This window comes from Physeter macrocephalus, chromosome 6 (genome assembly GCF_002837175.3).
Source record: "Physeter macrocephalus isolate SW-GA chromosome 6, ASM283717v5, whole genome shotgun sequence".
Lineage (NCBI taxonomy): Eukaryota > Metazoa > Chordata > Mammalia > Artiodactyla > Physeteridae > Physeter > Physeter macrocephalus.
This window is the reverse complement of record NC_041219.1, coordinates 14,531,291-14,553,262: the sequence shown is the minus strand read 5'-3', so window position 1 is coordinate 14,553,262 and position 21,972 is coordinate 14,531,291. Positions and strand designations below refer to the sequence as shown.

Sequence of the window (21,972 nt, the reverse complement as noted above, 5' to 3'; positions counted from 1 at the left end):
TAGTTGTGGCTCGTGGGCTCTAGAATGCAGTCTCAGTAGTTCTGGTGCACGGGCTTAGTTGCTCCGCGGCATGTGGGATCTTCCCGGACCAGGGATCGAACCCATGTCCCCTGCATTGGCAGGCAGATTCTTAACCACCGCGCCACCAGAGAAGTCCCTACATTTACTTTTTATATGAAATAAGTTGTTCCTTAGAAATATCCAATATGAATATGATTCCAATAGAGAAATGAAGAGGCATTTAATTATTATACCTATTAATAGTAGACTTTATTCTGAACCAAATCACCTAGTTAGTTTAGGAAAGATAGATAACAGTGTAAAGGACACTGAAATTGCTTCCTTGGGCTTGGGAAGATAACTCAGCCAGATGGATTTTATAACCTGCATTATGGTTCTAATTGTCCCTAAGTGAAGAGTTTTGCCTTAATATTCTACCCCATTCTTTAGAACCAGCTCATACTTCTCTCCCTTCCCTTGTATAACTCATTATTCCTGAGAACTCATAATTGAGCTGGATGTTTGTATAGGGATGGTAGCTTTCATCAAGTGTGATAAATAGCTACAAGACTCAGTATTTCATAGTGATTATGAACAGTGATGATGATAAAAAGATGTCCTGCCCAAGAGGAAGAACAGATACTCTTTGTTCTGTTTCTCTAACTCTAGGCACAATTAAGATAGGCTAAACAGATGTAATCCAAATATTCAGGTATCAGTCCAATACGCTGGGCTGACCAATTTGGCCTTGATGGTCATGGATGCCCTTTCATGGTTTATGTGCTTAGGAGACTGGAAAACCCTAACCATATGTTTCCATTGTACTTTGGGATGTTGAGTAACGACTGAGAGGATTGCAAAGCATTTCTACAACTATGACAAGTGTCCAGATATTGTTTATTTCTATATTTATCTGGCATAAACAAATAAACTGTCTATTCTTAAATTTTTGATAAAATAATCTAAGAAGAAACATGGAATGAATACATTACCTGATCTTTCATGGTCTTCCCTAAGTCTTTCACATCTTTCATGTTAATGGCATTCTTCCCTCCCTTTTCCTTTCCCTTCTTTTTGTTTTTCTTTTTGAACAAGCATTTCTTACAGATACAAAAGCAGCAGGTCAGGACTAAAAGGACCGCGACTATGGCTATGGCAATTAAGGCCCACGGTGGCACTGAAAGAAAAAAAATGCAGAGACTATTAGTAATAAAGCATTTACATCTGCAAAACCTTTAAATTCATGGGCTGTAAAGAAAGCTATTCACTCATTCACTTGTATTTATTGAGCTCTAGGCACACTGTTCTGCATTGCTTTATCCATGTTGTTTCCCCAGCCTAGAGTGTTTCTATCTTTTCCCCCTCGCCCTTCCAGGCATGTCAAATGTCATCTCCTCCCTACAACTGTCCCTGCCCCTCCAAGCTAGATTTTCAATGATCCACTCCTTCATTTCTTCAGAGCTTACCTCTGGAGTTTGGCCTTTGAGTTCCAGCCCTGGCTCTACCATTTTACTAGCTGTGTGACCTTGAGCAAGTTGCCTAACCTCTCTCTGTCTCAGTATCCTCATCTCTAAAGTGGAGGTAAATTGGTGGGTACCTGATAGTCTTTCTGAAGATTAAAATAAGATGCAGTACCTGGCACATGGCAGAAACTTAATATTAGCTGCTATTACTCACCTATCAAATACTATAGGTTCTATTAATATGCCCTGGGCACAGTGGAAGGGGTAGATATTAATCAAAAAAACAGAAAGACAAATGTAAAGTCCTAAAAGTAGTGAAGATTAGGAAGAAGGACTTGGTGCTCTGAAAGTCGATCATGGGGAGATTTACCCATGCAGGGTCTCTGGAGGTAGGGCAGCGGTTAAAAACCCAGGCTTAGATTCAGGCTTGGCCACTTACAGGCTTTGTAACTGGCCAGATTACCTGTGTTGAATTGCTGTTTCCCTCGCTATAAAATGAAGATAATAGTGGTAACCATTTCATCTCTTTTCAAGGTTGAGTTAATAGGCTAAAAATCTTAGAATGGCATCTAGCACACAGCAAGAATTCAATTAATATTAGCTTTTTTTTTTTTTTTTTAAATATTCAAGGCATAGGGCTAAGTACTGTGGGTGACACAGCTCAGAGTACCTGTGGGGGCATAAAAAATGCACATCAATAAATATATATAAAAAAAAAGAGGTGTATATACTGAGAGGAGTTTGATGGATATGCTAAGAAATTGAGAGGAGGAAGAGAGAATTTTTAGATCAGAGTGTAGACTTCAGATTCACAGGGTCTGTTTAATAAAGCATACACAAATAAAGACACTCAAGTATTTCTTTCTATTACACGTTGTCCAGCTACTAAAAGTAACTCTATTTTCTCATTTGGCATCCCCTACACATGTGCTTATAAAAAATCAGGTCTCATGGAAACATGGAGGATTTCAGTTTGCCTAGCAAGTCATTCAACTATTGAGATTAATCACAAGAAGCAGGAATTATATTTGCCTGTTGTAATCAAAAAAGACATCGGTTACTGAAATGGTAAGAAAAAGTGCTATTTTCTTCTAGCTACATAAACATCATTAGTATCAATGATTGCTGAACACAAGTAGGAGTACTTTGATGATGTAAAAACACCTAAAAATTAACTTCAAAACTGAGAAAATCCGCTCTCTTGGCTCCTTTTGCATTTAGCTTCATGGTGAAGAAGACTAACTATGCATATTATTCTAGCTTATGAAAGATGACTAGATGTTACCCTAAGGACATATAAAACCATAACTGCTGAAATTGTGTTTTCAGCCAAAGAAAGATTTGTGTGAAAGTTACAGATAAGCCCATACCCAAAGACATGCTTTCTTATAGGTCTCTAATCTCATTAAGCAATCATATTTTTAAAAAAATGTAAAGGGAGCTTATGTAACCAATGATAGCATTCACAATACTTCATTTAAAAGCTTCTACCTCTTTTGATCTAGTTAAAACCCTGCCATGCGTGAAGGAGAGAGCCTGTGTATTCACTGCGGGTGAGACAGTAGAATAATGACCCTTCATTTTGAACCTCGTAAATTATTCTCCTAGTTGGAGTTGCGTGATAGTCTCTCAGAGAGCTACATAAAAGTCTCTTAAATTACACAGGGCAAGACAGAGATCATTTGACAACTTCACAAAAAGAAAATAGACAGTAACAGCACAAGAACATTATTTAAAGGAGGTAAAGAGATAGGAACATAGGATTACAGGAAGAAATTTGAAATAGTGCAACTTGAAGGTGAATTATAACCACTGAAAAAAACTTTTATTTTTGACTTCTATTTCGTATAGCACTGCTGTCTTCTAGATTTGCTTTCAGCTGATCTTCTGAATAGCTTAATTTTAACTTTGAATATGCTATATTGAATATATGAAATTAGCAAAAATTTCCTCACAACTTACTGGTACCTTTAGAGGGAATTTTAAAAAAGCCTTAATGCTATCATTTTGTGTACCCATATGAAAACTGGACTGAATAGTTAATTATAAACCACCATTTTAAATTAAATGCAGTTATTTAAATTGAATTTTCCTGCTAACAATCTTATTCTATTTCGTAGAGCAACTAAATTTTAAGAATTTTGTAAGTTTAGTCAGAAACACCATCCACAGTATTATTACTTTGTAGCATTTATAGAAATAAGTTCCAATATTAGTGAGCAAATCTCGTGAAATATATTTTGGATTATGCTAAAAATTTATTGAAGACCTACTTATTATGGGCCAGCAGCTGTGCTACGGCTTTACATACATTAAATCTCGTGTAATCTTCACAGAAGTTTTGTTCATTATCCCTTCAATTTTATAAAGGAAAAACTACAGATTGAATAGTGGGAGAAACTGAAATGTATTTTTACATTATTAGGTTAAAAATATGCATAGTATTCATGTATACAAAGGAAAGAGCCTTGTGGGGCTGTGAAGCCTGTTTAATAGGACACTTTACTTTTGAAAAAAAGTGGAGAAAATAAATAACAGCAGAAGATGCTGCCAAGAGTGATTATTTATTTTATTTAAATATAAAATATAGTTTCAATCAAAAATAGGCTCATCAAAATATTGCTACTGGCAGAAAGCTATCAGCTTATTGTTATTGCTAGATTATTTATTTTATTTAAATATAAAATATAGTTTCAATCAAAAATAGGCTCATCAAAATATTGCTACTGGCAGAAAGCTATCAGCTTATTGTTATTGCTACCCAACTATCATTAAATGGAATTTTATAACATGAATTTTAGCATTTAACTTAAGGACCTTTCAACAGAAAATAATAGACTAATGTAAAAGCTCTCCATTAAAAATGTTATTTTCATCTTCTAGTTAATGAATTAATCTCACATATCATTTAACCTGAAGGTAGACCGATGCGTAAGAATTAAGTCAAAGTCAATGCTGCTTCTGATGTTTTAACTTAGATTTTGTGGTACCCAGAATAATGACTCCTCAAAAATGTCCACATTCTGATCCCTGGAACCTGTGACTATATTACCTTACATAGCAGAAAGGACTTTACAAATATGGTGAAGGATCTTGAGATGGCGAGTTTATCCTAGGTTATCCAGATGAACCCAGTGTATTCACTATGGTCCTTCTCAGGGAAAGAGGCAGGCAGGAGTTTCAGAATCAGAGAGATTTGAGGATTCTGTGCTGCTGATTTTGAAGATGGAGGGAAGGGACCATGAGCCAAGGAGGGTAGGTGACCTTTAGAAGCTGGAAAACGCAAGGAAAGGGATTCTCTCCTACAGCTTTGAAAGAATTAGTTCACATAGTCATTATTAAAAAAAACTATGGAGGTTTCTCAAAAAAATTAAAAGTAGAACTACCATGTGGTCCAGCTATCCCATTCTGGGTATTTATTGAAGGAAACCAAAAATCACTCTCTTGAAGAGATATCTGCATCACCATGTTCACTGCAGCTTTAGTCACAATAGTCAAGATATACAAGTAACCTAAGTGTCCATCAATGGATAAATGGATAAAGAAAATAAATGGATAAAGAAAATAGAATATTATTGATCCATAAAAAAGATTCCTTCTGTCACTTGAGACAACATGGATGACCCTTGAGGGCATCAGGCTAAATGAGAAGTTAGAGACATAAGTCATATTGACAAATACTCTGTGATGTCACTTAAATGTGGAACCTAAAAAGTTGGAACTCATAGAAACAAAGAGTAGTATGGTGGTTACCTGGGGCTGGGTGTGCATAGGGGAAATGGGGAGATGTTGGTCAAAGGGTACAAACTTTCAATTATGAGATGAATAAGTTCTGGGTGTCTGATGTACAGCATGATAACTGTAGTTGACAATACTGTATTGTATACTTAAAATTTGCTTAGAGAGATCTTAAATGTTCTTACCACATACACACAAAATGGTAATTATGTGAGGTAATGGGTATGTTAAATGGCCTTATTGTTGTAATCATTTCACAATATATACATATATCAAATCATCATGTTGTACAACTTAAACTTATACAATGTTATTTGTTAATTACCTATCACTAAAGTTGGGAAGAAAGAAGGAATCAGCCCTGCTGACAATCTGATTTTAGCTCAATTAAACACATTTTGGACTTCTGACCTCCAAATAATAAATTTGTGTAGTTTTAAGTCAGTGCATTTGTAGTAAGTAATTATAGCAGCAATAGGAAACTCAATAGAGATAAAGCAGACCTCAAGAGATTTATAACATATGCTGCATATAGATGACTATGCAATTGGAATATTAATGTGGGCTATTTTTGTATATGTGGTGATCTTTTCTTCTTATTCACTGTTTTTATCTATGCCTCCTGCAACCATTTTCATGATACTAACTGCACTCAAGACTCTCTCAGAGATAACCAATGATTTTCTTCTGGCTAAACCCAAACTACATTGTCAGTGGTATGAAAATGTCTTGATCATGTATTCCTTCTTGAAAATTTCTTCTGCTTTTATTTCTACTACCCTTACCAGCACCTCCTTCTGTGGCTCGGACATTTTCTTCTCTTTCCTTTCCCAATCCCAAGTGTTAGATGGAGTTGTTATTCAAGGCGTTTAGCTCTGTGCTCATCTTCACATTCCATCGTTAATGAGCACATCCTTTCCCATGCCTTAAACTGTAGGTCAGTTACTGTCCCTTCTGTTCTCTAGAACTGTGTTCCCAACTGTCTAGGAAATGTTCCCCATGAATTTTTCATCATCATCTCAACCACTTCTCAAACCAGCTATGTGGCTTCTGTCAGTGCTTTTATAATTTCCTGCCTCTTAGACATTGGAACCACTTGGAAATTCTAATTCCCAGATCCAACTGCTTGGCAAGTCTTGTCATTTCTTCTTTGATACATTTTATATGTTTTTTTTTTTTTTTTTTTTTTTTTTTACATCTATTTGGCTTGGAAGGTTTGGGCCTGACATTACCTCCCATCTGATCTCCCTTCCCATCAGTTATGTCTTCTCTCCATTTTACCCATCCATTGTCATTGAACAAAACTTTCTTTTTTTAGGAAATTTTATTGACGTATAGTTGAATTACAATGTTGTGTTAATTTCTGCTGTACAGCAAAGTGATTCAGTTATACATATATATCATTCCTTTTCATATTCTTTTCCATTATGGTTTATCACAAGGTATTGAATGTAGTTCCCTGTGCTACACAGCGGGACCTTGTTGTTTATGAACACAACTTTTCTCATACATACTTTTCAGTCATTTTGTGCATAGCTTTCACAGTCCTCTGTGTTTGGCCCACCCCACCTATCCACCTTTCTTTCTCACTGTTCTCCTATCCCACCTGTAGTCCCGTCAGACAGGGCAACTCATTGTACTTTGCTCAGTTCTACCCCCATGTTTTTCTAAAGCAGATTCCTTCTTTTTTGAAATGGCTTTTCTTCTTCCTCTTTAGTCATTTATATAATACCTATTTTTCAAGGCTCAACACAAGTCTCACTGAGTGTTCACAGATTTTTAAATAAAAATATTGCATATATTTGCTAAAATTTCCCCCTCCCACCCAGTGGGAAATGGGGACTATGTGGTATAATACATTGGGTGGTTTGTTAGACTGGCATAAAAAAGACGTATAATGTAAAAATAAAAAGACAAACTGTAAAAATGTATAAAAGGTATTTGATAAACTCCTTCCTACACATGAAATTCACTTCTTGCTGATTTAAAACTCAGCTCTTTGTAGATTATTCATGACATGAAGCATGGATATTTAATGCAAACACAATAAAAATAATTTGGAACCAGTTAGAAATAAATTTTCATTAGCTGGTCTTCTGTTGGACAAATCCCAAACAACTGTTTTCCCTTATCAAGAGAGGCTGTTCTTTCACGGGAAGTCGGCAGTTTAAAAAAGTAATTATTTAATCAAACACATATTTATGGAGCATCTACTGTGTGTCAGGCATTTTTCTCAGGTCTGGGATACAGTTTTAAGCGTGGTTTCTGCAATCATGAAGCTTTCTGTTGACTTCCCAGGTGTTAAATCTAGGTCTAATTTACTTTTTTAAAACAGTAAATTTTCGTATTTGCCACGCTCAGTACTCAGAACATAATATAGTACGTTTTCAGGTAGAAACTACATGGCTCAATACGCCCCTGTAGACAAATTTAGAACTCCAGAGGTACGTTTATTGATGAACTCAACAAGTAAATATTCTTTCTACAATAAAAATGTAACTCTCAAACTGAAAAGCCCCATTTCCTGCCTCACCCCACCACAGGGAGTTTGGCAGTAAAGAAATTTCTTAAATGATTTACTTAAGGGGCCCTGACATTTACGTAAAGAAAAAGTAGACACTCCAAATATCCTTTTCTTTAATAGAGCAAGAAATATCCTTTTCCTTAATATATGGTGAAATCAAAGATAAAAGTCTCACCAAGACCAAGGGTATTTCAGAGAGTACATTTATGAAAGGGAAAATTTTAGCATTTCTGATAGCAGTAATGCGTGTCAACCTTATGCTCCCAGATCTGAAATCTACTCATCAGACATGTGTTGTGCCTCAGACCTGCAGAATGAGCAGTTGGCGAGAAGAGCTTTTTCTAAGTTACACAAAGTGCCCTGTGGCTGAGGGGAGGCCTGCTCAAGCTCTTCTAATTCTGAGCTCTCACCTCCAAAGAGACTTTTTTTTTTTCCCCTCTCTGAAATACCTGACTCAGTACTATCTGCTTAATGGTGCTCAGTAAATGGCTTGAAAGAAACCCACATCCCCATATTCTTGAGCTCAAGCAGGAGAGAAGTGGACAGCCTCTGAGGCCCACCACCCTCCCACGTGTGTCTTCTGTGGATCAGCTGCTCAATCCCATGTCCTCGGCTCTGATCCTCTCCTTCCTCATTCCCAGTGAGCTACAGCAGTCTCCTAGGCTGGCAGACTTTGGTGGATTTACTCATTGGGTTCAAGGTTTAATCAAGGACAAAACTTACTGTTTTTTGTCTTTCTGCCTTGATTTCACTTTCTGGAGCAGCTCTGCATTATCTTTCCATTTCATTCCCATCTATCATATTAAGAAACAACCTTAAATTCATAACTCCTTCACAAGATGAGCCATATTTTTCTCTCTCAGAAATGTAAGCTTGTACTTTTATATCAGTTCTTGTTATTTGAGCCAAGAGCCTCAAGATACACAGGTCATATCATTGCTATGGCCACTGCAAAAATTCAGCAATATCTTCAAGCATTTTCTACCTTTCTTTTTTGTTTGTTTTTGTTTTTTGCGGTACGCGGGCCTCTCACTGTTGTGGCCTCTCCCGTTGCGGAGCACAAGCTCCGGACGCGCAGGCTCAGCGGCCACGGCTCACGGGCCCAGCCGCTCCGCGGCATGCGGGATCTTCCCGGACTGGGGCACGAGCCCGTGTCCCCTGCATCGGCAGGCGGACTCGCAGCCACTGCGCCACCGGGGAAGCCCCATTTTCTACCTTTGATGTATCTCTGTTTGTCATACGAGTGCCTCACCACTGCACTAAGGTATGTGTAATTCATTTTATGAATAATTTATATAAAAATTTAATTCTTACATTTACTGAAGATTTTTGCCAACTTCCAGTTTCACCCCATACAATCCATCTTTCTAGATCATTATACGTTGATGCAAGATGCAGAATACAATAGAAAAATAATAATTTTGCTCTTAACCAGTAGGAAAAATAATCTGTATGTCAAAGCTTTGCTTTTAGACTGTTTATAAATAATTATTAAAAAACAGACAAGGATAATCATTTTTCAAAAATTGGCAAAAAAAAGGAAAAAAAGAAAATAAGCCTTGCATTTTAAAGCTTTTTCTAAATTACAGAATGCAAATGGAAAAAAAAGTTCTGCAAATATGTGGATTAATACACTCATTAACCACCTCTGGAGACAGACTGTTAAATGTAAGATTTGAAATAGTGTATGAAGTAATTCAGAATATGGCTTAAGATTAAACCAACCAGTCAAAGGTCAGAATGAAGAATTTCTCGTTATAGACCGAAATGGCTTCAAAGACGGTGCATTCTTGGCTTCTGGGTATTAAACTTATTTTTCTTCACTCTTTAGAATGGTAGTTCTAAGCCCCCTTTGAATTGTATGCTCGTTTTAGAATATGACAAAAGCTATGGGCTCTTGATGGGAAAATATGAGTATGTGTGTGTTTGTTTAAATTTCCACACAATTGGGAGTGTGTGGTACCCTTGTGGAGATTACAGTTCCTTAGGTCTAGAAGACCACTGGACTCTGAAGTAAAAACTCCTTTCTGAGAGCATCAGAGTAAAATTCAAGATTAGTGAGTTAGGGAAAATGTATTCTTTATTTGGTCATTTAACCTTTCACTTATTTCTTCTTGGCAGTCTGCTGTGTGCTTATACTATGCTGGGGGTGGTGGGGAAACAGAACCCAGAGAAGATGGGCCCCTTTATCTAGGAGCTTATGAAAACTAACTCCCAGGAATAAACTACAGAAGACAGGAGGCAATACAGAGTTAAACACAGAATTCAGTGGAGTAGGTGGACTCGGCAGGTAGCAGGTTAGAGAAGAGCAAGATAAAAGGTCCTAGAGTTCAAGGAAGGCTTCATGGAGGAGGTGAGTCTTGAGGTGAGCTTTGAATTCTTGCTTGGTACACAGTGAAAATAGTGTTTTGGGGACTCCAGTTCTTTTCTTCCCTCCTTCCCTTCCTGACTCCCTCTCCTCCTGTCTGTCTGTCTCCCTCCTTCCCTTTTTTCCTTTCTCCTTCCTTTCCTTTGGCTTTTAGACTCCTTTTAATCTAACTTATCACCCAGTGACTACCTTGCTAAACAAAGGTCTCAATAAGACACGGACTTATGAAAATCTACATTAGATTTTTTTATCATAGTAAATGGAAAGACATTTCTTTGAGGTAAACACACGTGGCCTTCCCTAAATACCCTTCAGAATTACCTTCTTAAGAACACATTTCACATTTCCTCTAATGTAGTTCTGTTCAGTTTTCCAATATGAGCCCCTGACAGAAAGCAAACTGGAAGATGTGTCTGTATAAATAGGCTGTAAAAATGATCCAAGTCATTGACTTGAGTCAGCTACTGGTGGCTTTTTAAGGTGGATGGATTGTGTAAAAAATAATGTAGGAGAGAGGCTCGCTCATTCATTCATCCATTTGAACGTCTATTTGACACGGTAATGCTCCACACATTGGAGGAATAGCGAAGTTTGAAACAATTTACTTAATCAGCTTCCAGTCCAGTTGGGCAGATTTGATTAACAGACATGAAGCAATTGTGAACAATACCAGATAGCATGTTAAATGCCAAATTAAATGGGGCCTTTTGTTAGATTCTAATTCTATATAGTCACAGCAATCTTATTCTACTTGTCCGATGAGCACTAGTTTAGAATTATTTTTAAAAACTTTAAAATTTAATAAAGTTAACACATAAAAAGACTTCAGTAAGATACATTGCTTTGATATGCACAAAATCACAAACTATACATTGATAAATTTTTACCAGAACCTCTATCCGTTGATCTGATTTCAGTATGTGCTGCTCTATTGAACAAATTCACGGTCCCTGCTGAATAACTTATTAAGGTTATTGATGTTTCTGGCTGAATGCAAGGCTCAGTCTTGGTAACAAAATTAGTTGACTGAAGGCCATTTTATCTGCACAGGTATTAACCAGATAATTAATTTTATAAAATGCCTATAATAATCGTCTGCTTTCAACGATAAGGCCAAGTCATCCATATCTTCACAGTATTGGAATGTCTGAAATTTGACTTGGAAAATGACATTGGGTCTTCAGGCAGAGATAAGCCCCCCTCACAGCTTTCAGAGGATTTAGATAAGGCTCCAGAGTTGACTCAGGAGCTTGCTCTCTGCAGCCTCTAGGGAGAAGTGTGCTGGTAAACATAGAGGGATGCCAGGTAAGTTGGCAGAGATGAAGGCAATTCACTTGCTAATCAGTGCTGAAGCTCTTGGAAATTTCTAACAGTTTTCAGTCATGCTGTGGACAACACAATTTTGTGGTTAAAGGGAAATCCATTTATCCTGTAACATTTGTAGCATGTCTCTCTTGAGTTTTGATTTCTAAGTTCAAAACTAAGAAAAATTATGTCTCAGGTTTTTCTTCCCATAGCGGAAGCTAACTTTCTTCTTGACTTTTGTTTGCTAAGGCTTCAAATGAAGCATCTCTTGGATTCTGATCCAATTAGTATTTGGTTTTATTTTGATGCTTTGAATTTGGTCAACTAGGTCTTTAATCTGTTGTCTGTCTTTGGCAAAGATGGCCAAGAAAAAAAGAGACTTTTCCAAGAACTGAATATGGCACCCATTGTTAACTTTGGAATAATTCAATAGTTGAGAGTCTACTTGTTTCTTTACTAAGCAATTTAATGTTATTAGGATGAAATCCAATTATGATAAACGAATGTCAGGTAAATGGGCAGATATATTCCCTGCTTCCCTATGCTCTTTTATAACAGAAGAAACAGACAAACAAAAAGGCCATTTGGTTTCATTACCTGCTTTTTGGAAGGATTTTTCTCCCCTGTATTTCCTGTTTATTATTCTAGGAGCAAACGATGTGTTTTTAGAATTCCCTGTAACTTAGAGAGATTTGATTGTACTGACAGAAGAACTGTGTGGTTGCCGTGCATGAGCGAAGAAGGGCAGGACATTTGAGTCTTTCCAGTCATGAAAGGGAAGAGTCGGGTTCATTAATTTCATCACTGTACAAAGTGACAGGTAGACAACAGTGAAAACGAAGCCGCTCGCTTGTCTAGCTATCCACAGGACATTTTTCCTTGATGACCCAACGGATTGCTGCTGCTACAGACCACACTTACTAATTTTCCTTTCCAACTGTTGTTTTCTCTGTTTGCCTCAGTCTGTTTCTCTCCTCGGCAATTTTATGTGTCCAATTCACAATCTGTAGCATCTTCTTTTTGTCTCCTGGTTCTTGGATGTGAACTTTCATTTTTAGTTTACAGCTCCCATGATCCTTGATTTACTTCCTGTTCTTGCTTTTGATGGGGTTTCCCTATGCTGGTCAATCTTGTATATGGTGACTTTTTCTGTATTTTTTTTTTCCTTTTAAATATTATTTCTCTTCTGTTTAGAGCTTGTGCTTCTAAGCACCGCAGCAGTGAGCATGTGACCTCAAGGCCCTGCAAATCTTGTTGGTCTTTGTAGATTCTCACAGATCTCCACTAAGAATGTAGAATTCCTTTTATTCTCTTCTCTTTGTCAAACTCACTTATTTCTTCCTTTGAATGACTCCCAATAGATTTCCTCCAAATGTCTACCTGAGTAATACCACGCAGGAGCCCTTTGCGTTGTCTCTCATCCACATTCATTTATGCCTTCTGACTTGTATTATCACGTATTGATCCTTGTTTTCTAGTAGCTTTGTGATTTGTCTCTTCAACATGAGGAGGCTATCTGAAGAGGGATACTTACATCTTCCTTTCCTTTGCCTTCTATGAAGTATCAGTTGGGTTGGGTACATGGGTAAGTCTTAAGTAAATGCTTATTGAATAAATGAAAGTATAATTAGAGGCAGAGACAGCCTTCTTCAAATACTGTTTACACATAGGGCCTGGTTCCTTGGACACCTTGTTGAAACTAAAATGTACACTTAAAAAAATTACTACAGATTAAATAATGATAAACCTTCAGATATACATCAACTTTTCCAGATTATTTAGAAAATCTGTGCAAGCATCCCTTATTTTTTATTCCAGATAGACTATGGAAAAAGCAGTAAACTGGCTTATTTTTTTCTGTCAATTATATTTTCTAAATGATTTTTATGTCATATATCTCCTTAAAAGATTCGATTAAAATCGTACTAGTAATGCTGATATGCCTTTTCCTTTCTTATATCCAGCCCCTGCAGTATTTCCTAATTCAATTTCTCATTTATAGAGTTCTTTCATTTTATGACACCCTTTCACATTACCTCAACTGATTTGACCCTAAAAGCCAAATTGTAGAGTAGCTAAAGTGGATACCATAATCTCCATTTTACAGATCAGAACACTGAGGACCTGAACTATGGTTCCTGTAATGTGATTCCTTTGAGAGTTGAGATCAGACCTAAGTCTTTGGGGTTCAATTTTCATGTCCTTCTTATATATTGTGGCATTCTTTTGTGTCCACATTGACAAATGAGCAAATATTCACTAATTATATCACTTCTAAGAAGAGTTTAGTTTTGTAAACATATTTGTATGTTACTGTCAGGCTTCTCTTAACTGAAATAATCTTTGTTTATGCCAAATCAATGAAAATCATTTGTCAAAAAATATTATTGATAATCGTAACAGGGCAACATCAGATATAATAAAGATCATGGATATTGACTCCAAGTTCTGCCGCTTAAATTGCCAAATCAATTTGATCAAGTTATTTAAACTTTCTGAACCTCCGTTTCACCCTCTGTAACAGGGGAGGTGGGTGAAGCAAGGAGATAATGATATAAACTCTGACTTGTGATATGTAAATTTATGACATGCAAAGTACTTAGAATAGTAGATAATACGAAGGAAAGTTTTAAATGTCAGTTAGTCTTGTTTGCCAGCAATTCCGATGAAATTTCACAACTTGAAAATGCTTAAAACTTGACAGAAAAAACAAGTTCTGAAAGTTACGTGGATAAAAGATGAAATACAAGCAATTTTGTATGTATTGTACAATTCCCAGTATGCTCAAAGTGTTCTGCCTTAACAGTATATCTGAATGTCAGGGTAACATTCTAAAATAAAGATTGCTGTTGAAAAACTGAAATGCAAAGCATTTTGGTAGTGATCAAGCTATTCATGGATAAATAATAGAATGAATAGATCAAACTTTGGGGGAAAATAAATAATTGTCCTTCAGAATCGCACTGGCCAACAATTGTTTATGTTATTCAAATAATGCAAGCAGCATTAGAATAATATTAAGTTTGTATTAATGGAAATAAACATGTACTGCTTCGTATTTTCAATAATTTTTCAGCCCAGCTAACACTTCCTGAGGTAAACCTTTTAACATAGCAGTAAAGATATTAGTGGAAAGATTTTACTCTTTCTACTAGCAAAATGGTAGATTTTGCTTGAACACACGCCCCATTTTATAGTGCTTATGCATTAATAACAACATGCTCTTGATGCTGTTTTTTCTTCTCCTTAAAAATTGGCCAAGTATTAGAAGAGACTGAAAAGCTGTCTTGAATTCAGCATTTATTGTTCAGTAACTATTTACATACACATTTAAGTTATAATGATCAATTTTTATTAAGAACCAACTTTGATTTTATACCATTTGTTTCCATTGAATAATTTATAAAATAGTTGGGTTTATTATTTCATTTAGGTAATATCCTCATTCATAGATGGTAAATCTAAAGTACCAAAAATAATGACTGTCTTAAGATTCTGGGGAAAAACCATGGCCCAATCTTGAGCTCAGTCTTTTGAACATCAAGCTCTTTCTACTAATCCAATTTCTGATAATTCCTGTTTCAAATCAATCAACGGTGTTGGATTTAAACTTATCTAGGATCACAATTTTTGGTCCTTTGCTATTTAAATCATTCCAATGTCATATTCATTTACAGAAAACCTTTACTTTCTGCTGTCTTTGCTCATTATTTTCAAGAAAATTAAGTTAGGAGCCTATAGTTTTCTTTTGGTGGTTTTGACTAGAATTGAAACAGTAGCTGAAATTTACATTTTAATATGATTTAGTAAAGTAGTGAAACAGAGGATTTTCTTTAAAGGTTGAAAGCTATGAAACTTAATGGAAGGAATAGCTGTTTTTTTTTCCCAGTATTTTACTTATATGTAACCATCAAAGTCAAGAACCTGGTTGCTGCACAAATATTGTAATGTTAACATGTATGCTTAGAGGATCACTAAATCCAGATATTGCTTGGAAGAAATAGAATTGTCTTACTAGACTAGTGGCCTCTTAAGATTCTTTGGAAAAGGATAGTAGATCCATTTCTTAACATACTGAGGCAAATGCCTTTCAAGTAATATAAAATTTTATATTTGAAGTTCATCTTAATGATTTTAAATGAAATAATAAAAAATGGAGAATTCAGTGAACTGATGTGGGTAAATCTTTTTGACTAAAGGTCAAACTATTATTTCTGAAAAAGATGTTTACTTTAAATATTGATGGACAGAAAGGAAGAAAATAGCAGAGCACTCAACACAAAACAGGTTATCAGAAGAAGGATCTTGAGGAAGGAAAAAAAGAGAATGGAGAGTGCTATCTCCTATTGAAAAAGCATTCCACTAACCTCAGAAGGATAGCTCAGCTGACTTAAAAGTGGCAACTGCATGTAGTAAGTCATTTCGTTAATCAGTGCTCTTTGAAGTCCTACCATGCATTTGAGACAAATGGAACAAAACTAAGGACGCATTCTATGGACATTGCAAAAGGGGATAGTAAGTGACCCTATGTTTATGTTAACCTGGGTCAGCTCCCTCCTTGAACCCAGGGTTCCTAACATCACTCCTGGTCCTTCTTGAAGCACATGGTGCTGCCTTGTGCCTTGGTTTTCTCTTTTCCGCTCACTCTACCGCCTCTGTGGGCTGCTTTATGCATATATGATAATGCGGGGGAGTCAAGAGAGGGAAGAATACAGAGTTTGGGGAAGCCATTTGGGGTGATACGTTCTTTGGCACTTTTTCTGATTGTCTCTGAGCAGCCACCTGAATGGTGAAACAGGGAGGGGAGGTTGTAAGTGGTCTGAGGCTTGCATACATTTCCAGAAGAGTTGAGACCTATCTCAGCTTCAGCAGTGCTCAGAAGGAGGCAGAGAAAGCATTTGTCACCTCCAGGTTCCTACCTGGTGAGAAGTGTGTCAGTTGCCTTATTTAAGGATTGTAAGGGTGAGAATCTCAGGTACAATCTCAAGAATACAGATGTGAAAATGATTAAGATGAGCTTAAGGAGGTAGATTGTTTTGTAAAGTTCCAGTCATCTGTGTAATTGGACATGTGGCATGATTACGTAATGTTTAAAGTAAAAAGTGATCTTTGCTCTAGTCCTCACCCCAGTCTCCCCCAATCAAAACCAAAGATTTTACAACAGCAGATGCTAACACCTACGGCTGGAAAAATATTAGGGGAGAGTCATGAGGTTGGAGTTAGAAGTATTTTCCTTCAGAAAGATGGGATAAATACTGTTCGTTTTAAGTGATTTTGTAATTTTTTTAGGCAAAAGTCCAACTATGGCCTAAACCAAAATAGGCTTCTTGGAAAGAAAAAAAGCAAAGTATAAGGAGAAAAAGTCTTGTTAACACAACTGATCAGAATCATAATTAATATACAGTAATGGAAAATAAGTTTCTAAAATGGCTGAAACATTATTATTATTTGGTTATTGTTCTAAAGCAACACCTTAGAGTTTTACCTTTCTAGAAGGGAATAGATTTGGATTAATTTTCCTCATAGAGCAGTTATTTTGGCATGATGTCAATATAATTTGATTTTTAGTAAAGGTAAATGTTTTTGTGTGAATTTTAATAAATGAAATTTAATAACTGAAACAGTAAATTCATAGAAAATCAATTATAATTCTATATATTACTTCGACTCATCATGGTATACTAAAAGGTAGTAGAGGTTTGGAGTCAAAGAACCCTGAGTTTAAAGCGCAGTGAGTCTTTTTCTTCTTTGAGCCTTTATTTCTCTCCATGAGAAGTGGGAATAATAATACCACAATAATAATTGAGAGAATTCCATGAGGTAACACATCTGACACTTGGCACATAGATGAGGTTTAATAAATGCTAATTCTCTTTCCCATTTTATATAAAAAGAAATATATATCAAAATCTGTTCTAAAGTTTAATATTTTTCATCCTGAAAGTATTTCTTGGTAACATATTTAAAATGATTAGACCCAAGCAATAAAGTGTATGAAACCTGCTGGGTTTCCTCTAGAGACCTGGTTCTATTTGCCTGTCAAAACTTAAAGGAAAAGAAAATTGGCCCAGTGTAATTGCTACAAGTTGGAAGGAATATAGATAATTTGGCATTAATCCAGCATCAAGTAAGGAAGACATTTAAATCTTAGCCAGTGGGACCTATAAGAGAATTAAAGACCTGTTTTCTATGAAGGGAGAGTTAGCAAAAATAGAGTATAGCAGAAGAGACTGAAAATATTGGGGGCAGAGAAGTAGAAATCTCTTAATTTTAAGGATTGATATGTACTGAAAGAATTTTTTAAAAAAGAGCAGATCTGGCACAGCTCATGAAATCTTAGAGGCAATGAAGCTTGGCTGGCAGTGATGCCTGGCCATCACTTACACGGTCTCACTGGGTTTTAAGCCTATGGTTTTAAAGTATATTAATTCCTGTTTGGGAAACCTGCGTACTTAAAAAAAATTTATTTTCTTGAAGTATAGTTGATTTGCAATGTTAATTTCTGCTGTACAGTAAAATGATTCAGTTATACATACATATATTCTTTTTCAAAGTCTTTTCTCTTATAGGTTATTACAAAATATTGCGTATATTTCCCTATGCTAAACAGTAGGCCCTTGTTGATTATCTCTTTTATATATAGTAGTGTGTATATGTTAATCTCAAACTCCTAATTAAATCTGAATTCCTTGTTAACGTAGCCTTACACTCAAATGGAACTTTATTGTATTTGTGGTCCTCTGAGGGAGCACCTTGGGCAGCAATTTCTGAAGGCATTTTTGTGCGCGTGTATGTGAAGTAAAGCCACCAATAAAAATTTCTTCTCAGAACGTTTCTGAAATATTATGACTGTGCATTATTAAAGGCAGGAGAATAAGAACAAAGTCTTTAAGATTGTTTTTCTCTGCAGTTCAATGAAATAGCCTTTTTCTCTAACTGCTTATTTACTTCCACCAGTCCTGACAAGATATTCGTTTAGAATACCTGCCAATTTCAAAGCAACCAAGAGAGCGTGACTGAAATTGATCAGAATGCAGTAAATGCAACAGAACAATAGTAGGTAAAAGAGAGGTTCTACTCTGAGTTTTAGCAAAACAACGGCTGCATTTGAATTTATTCAAGGCCATGGGAAATAAGGAACAGTTACATTAGAACAAAGAAGAATCTTTTTGCCAGTTAGACTCAGCAAGTTTTGCTTTCTGGCTGGGAATTCCTGTAGGAAAAATAAGTATTTCTAAATCTTTCTGAGGTGTGTTTGCTCCTCGCCACATATATCTCCATGTATTCAAGTCCCTTTGGAAAAGTAAAGCTGAGTTTTTTTTTTTTTTTTCCTAATGTCACAGTTATGATAGAAGTGAGAAATTCTCCTTTAATTTAATCGTTGTCTTATTTTGCATGCCTCAGTTAAGCTTTAAGCCTACAAGTGTTAGACTGTATCAAATTCAGAGTATGCAATAAATAGGAAATTCAACCGAATGCCAGTTATTGTGTTTGTAATATTTAAAAACTGTGGATGTACTTTCACCTTGCTTTAAATTTAGAGCTCTGAATTATGTTTTCTTGTAGAACTCTGAATTTTAACTCCAGATGTTTTCAGAAAAGGAAGAATTTTTCTTTAATTGAAAGAATGTAAAATGGGGGTGAATACAGGGGAGAGGAGGAAGAAAAAGCCAAGGTTCAAATTGGTTATATACTGCATATTTAACTTGATTTATACTGAACATTTCCTTTGTTTTATGTGAAAGAAGCTTCCATTTTCTTCAGGTTCTATTTTCCCTTTCTTGATCACCTAACTTTCAAATCCTATCTCTCAGCAATTTCCATGCAAATGGCTCATAATTCTATTATTTTATCAAGTCACCTCTTAACATTTTCCCTTCTTATCCTCATTTATACACATATATTTAGAGTTGCCTTCCCAGCACATGTAATTTTGTATTCGGCTTTTTTCATTATGAATGTTCACATGATACTACTTGGACTTTAATTTTTTCAAACATTATTAAAATTTAAGTCAAGCAAAAAGGAATAAAGTGTGATGTCCATTTACCTCACACCAAGCTGAAGAACTAAAAGATGATGACTGCTGAGGCCACATAGGACCACCTCGGATTGCATTTCCTCTCTCTTCCCGAGAGGTAAACTCTGCATGAAATTGTTTTTTATTCTTTTTTATTTTTTATTCCTGCGCATTTCCTTATGCTTTTACATAAGTGTTCTTAGGAACTTTGTAGATTTAACTCTTCACTCCTAAGAGAACCACAGCGCACATTATAGTGAAATCTTAACAGCAATTTGAACTTTCAGTGTTGAGTCAAAATAGTCTCAGCAAAATAGCCACAGCAGAGCAGTCAATGCACCATACATGATTTGTCTCTCAAATTACCTAAAGATATCCCACATGGCCAGAAATCCATGCTTTGTGTGTTCTATGTAGTTCAGCAGTCACTATCGTGGGAAGGACTATCCTAGTTAACAAAAGTGATGCGGTTCTGGAGTCTCCCACCTCCATGACTTGTCTAGCTGGCATCCTCATTTCATTTGGATTGTTTGAAAGTCAGGATGCTAAGTCAGAAAAACAAAAGAAAGGAAACATAAAACCCTGCCTTCCAACACTGTCACAATCATTTTGAAACCAGATAAATCAGAATCGTTATCCTGTAGTGTTCTTAAATGTGCAATTCGTAGGGATACATAAAATAAAGGTGTACTTTAAGCTGGTCGTCTTCTGAGAATGAGATGTGTTGTTTATTTTCAAAAAAATATCTATTAACAGTTTAATTTGCTTCCTCATCTAAGTTGATCTAATTTAATCGTTGTCTTATTTTGCATGCCTCAGTTAAGCTTTAAGCCTACAAGTGTTAGACTGTATCAAATTCAGAGTATGCAATAAATAGGAAATTCAACCGAATGCCAGTTATTGTGTTTGTAATATTTAAAAACTGTGGATGTACTTTCACCTTGCTTTAAATTTAGAGCTCTGAATTATGTTTTCTTGTAGAACTCTGAATTTTAACTCCAGATGTTTTCAGAAAAGGAAGAATTTTTCTTTAATTGAAAGAATGTAAAATGGGGGTGAATACAGGGGAGAGGAGGAAGAAAAAGCCAAGGTTCAAATTGGTTATATACTGCATATTTAACTTGATTTATACTGAACATTTCCTTTGTTTTATGTGAAAGAAGCTTCCATTTTCTTCAGGTTCTATTTTCCCTTTCTTGATCACCTAACTTTCAAATCCTATCTCTCAGCAATTTCCATGCAAATGGCTCATAATTCTATTATTTTATCAAGTCACCTCTTAACATTTTCCCTTCTTATCCTCATTTATACACATATATTTAGAGTTGCCTTCCCAGCACATGTAATTTTGTATTCGGCTTTTTTCATTATGAATGTTCACATGATACTACTTGGACTTTAATTTTTTCAAACATTATTAAAATTTAAGTCAAGCAAAAAGGAATAAAGTGTGATGTCCATTTACCTCACACCAAGCTGAAGAGCTAAAAGATGATGACTGCTGAGGCCACATAGGACCACCTCGGATTGCATTTCCTCTCTCTTCCCGAGAGGTAAACTCTGCATGAAATTGTTTTTTATTCTTTTTTATTTTTTATTCCTGCGCATTTCCTTATGCTTTTACATAAGTGTTCTTAGGAACTTTGTAGATTTAACTCTTCACTCCTAAGAGAACCACAGCGCACATTATAGTGAAATCTTAACAGCAATTTGAACTTTCAGTGTTGAGTCAAAATAGTCTCAGCAAAATAGCCACAGCAGAGCAGTCAATGCACCATACATGATTTGTCTCTCAAATTACCTAAAGATATCCCACATGGCCAGAAATCCATGCTTTGTGTGTTCTATGTAGTTCAGCAGTCACTATCGTGGGAAGGACTATCCTAGTTAACAAAAGTGATGCGGTTCTGGAGTCTCCCACCTCCATGACTTGTCTAGCTGGCATCCTCATTTCATTTGGATTGTTTGAAAGTCAGGATGCTAAGTCAGAAAAACAAAAGAAAGGAAACATAAAACCCTGCCTTCCAACACTGTCACAATCATTTTGAAACCAGATAAATCAGAATCGTTATCCTGTAGTGTTCTTAAATGTGCAATTCGTAGGGATACATAAAATAAAGGTGTACTTTAAGCTGGTCGTCTTCTGAGAATGAGATGTGTTGTTTATTTTCAAAAAAATATCTATTAACAGTTTAATTTGCTTCCTCATCTAAGTTGATCTTTTTCTCCTTTAAGTAGTCTCACCCTTAGGGAAATAAAATGCTAAGCATCAGAGGAAATTGAGGTGTCCTTGTGAGGCATCTTAAAACATTTGAGTTAGTTTTCTTCCTACTCTTTGGACCCACTATGTACACAGCAAGGTGTTTTCACTTCCGAGGCCATAACCCAGGCTATCAGAGAGGATATGGATGCGAACATCCATTTCCAAAAGTATTTGAGGTTAATAGTGAGATGCTTTTCTTTCTTTCTTGGTTCGCTTAACAGTAATGTTCCAGTGGGATGATGATAGATTCCTGGTTTCTGTTTGTTCTGCACCAAAAGTGTGACCTCATTG

The 21,972-nt window shown here is 36.0% G+C and overlaps 1 protein-coding gene and 1 long non-coding RNA gene across 4 annotated transcripts in view; one reads left to right on the top strand and one right to left on the bottom strand.

Moving 5' to 3' along the window:
- Positions 1-21,972, bottom strand: part of SYT1 (synaptotagmin 1) — a 564,805-nt gene that overhangs the window by 149,411 nt on the left and 393,422 nt on the right. For both annotated transcript variants that reach the window (XM_024122864.3, XM_007101002.3), the window contains one exon: positions 993-1,177. In XM_024122864.3, coding sequence (XP_023978632.1) covers positions 993-1,177 — 185 coding nt within the window. The remainder of the gene's footprint in view (positions 1-992; positions 1,178-21,972) is intronic.
- The window catches only part of LOC114486414 (uncharacterized), a 336,818-nt gene that overhangs the window by 105,274 nt on the left and 209,572 nt on the right, over positions 1-21,972 (top strand). The gene's annotated exons all lie outside the window — the stretch shown is intronic.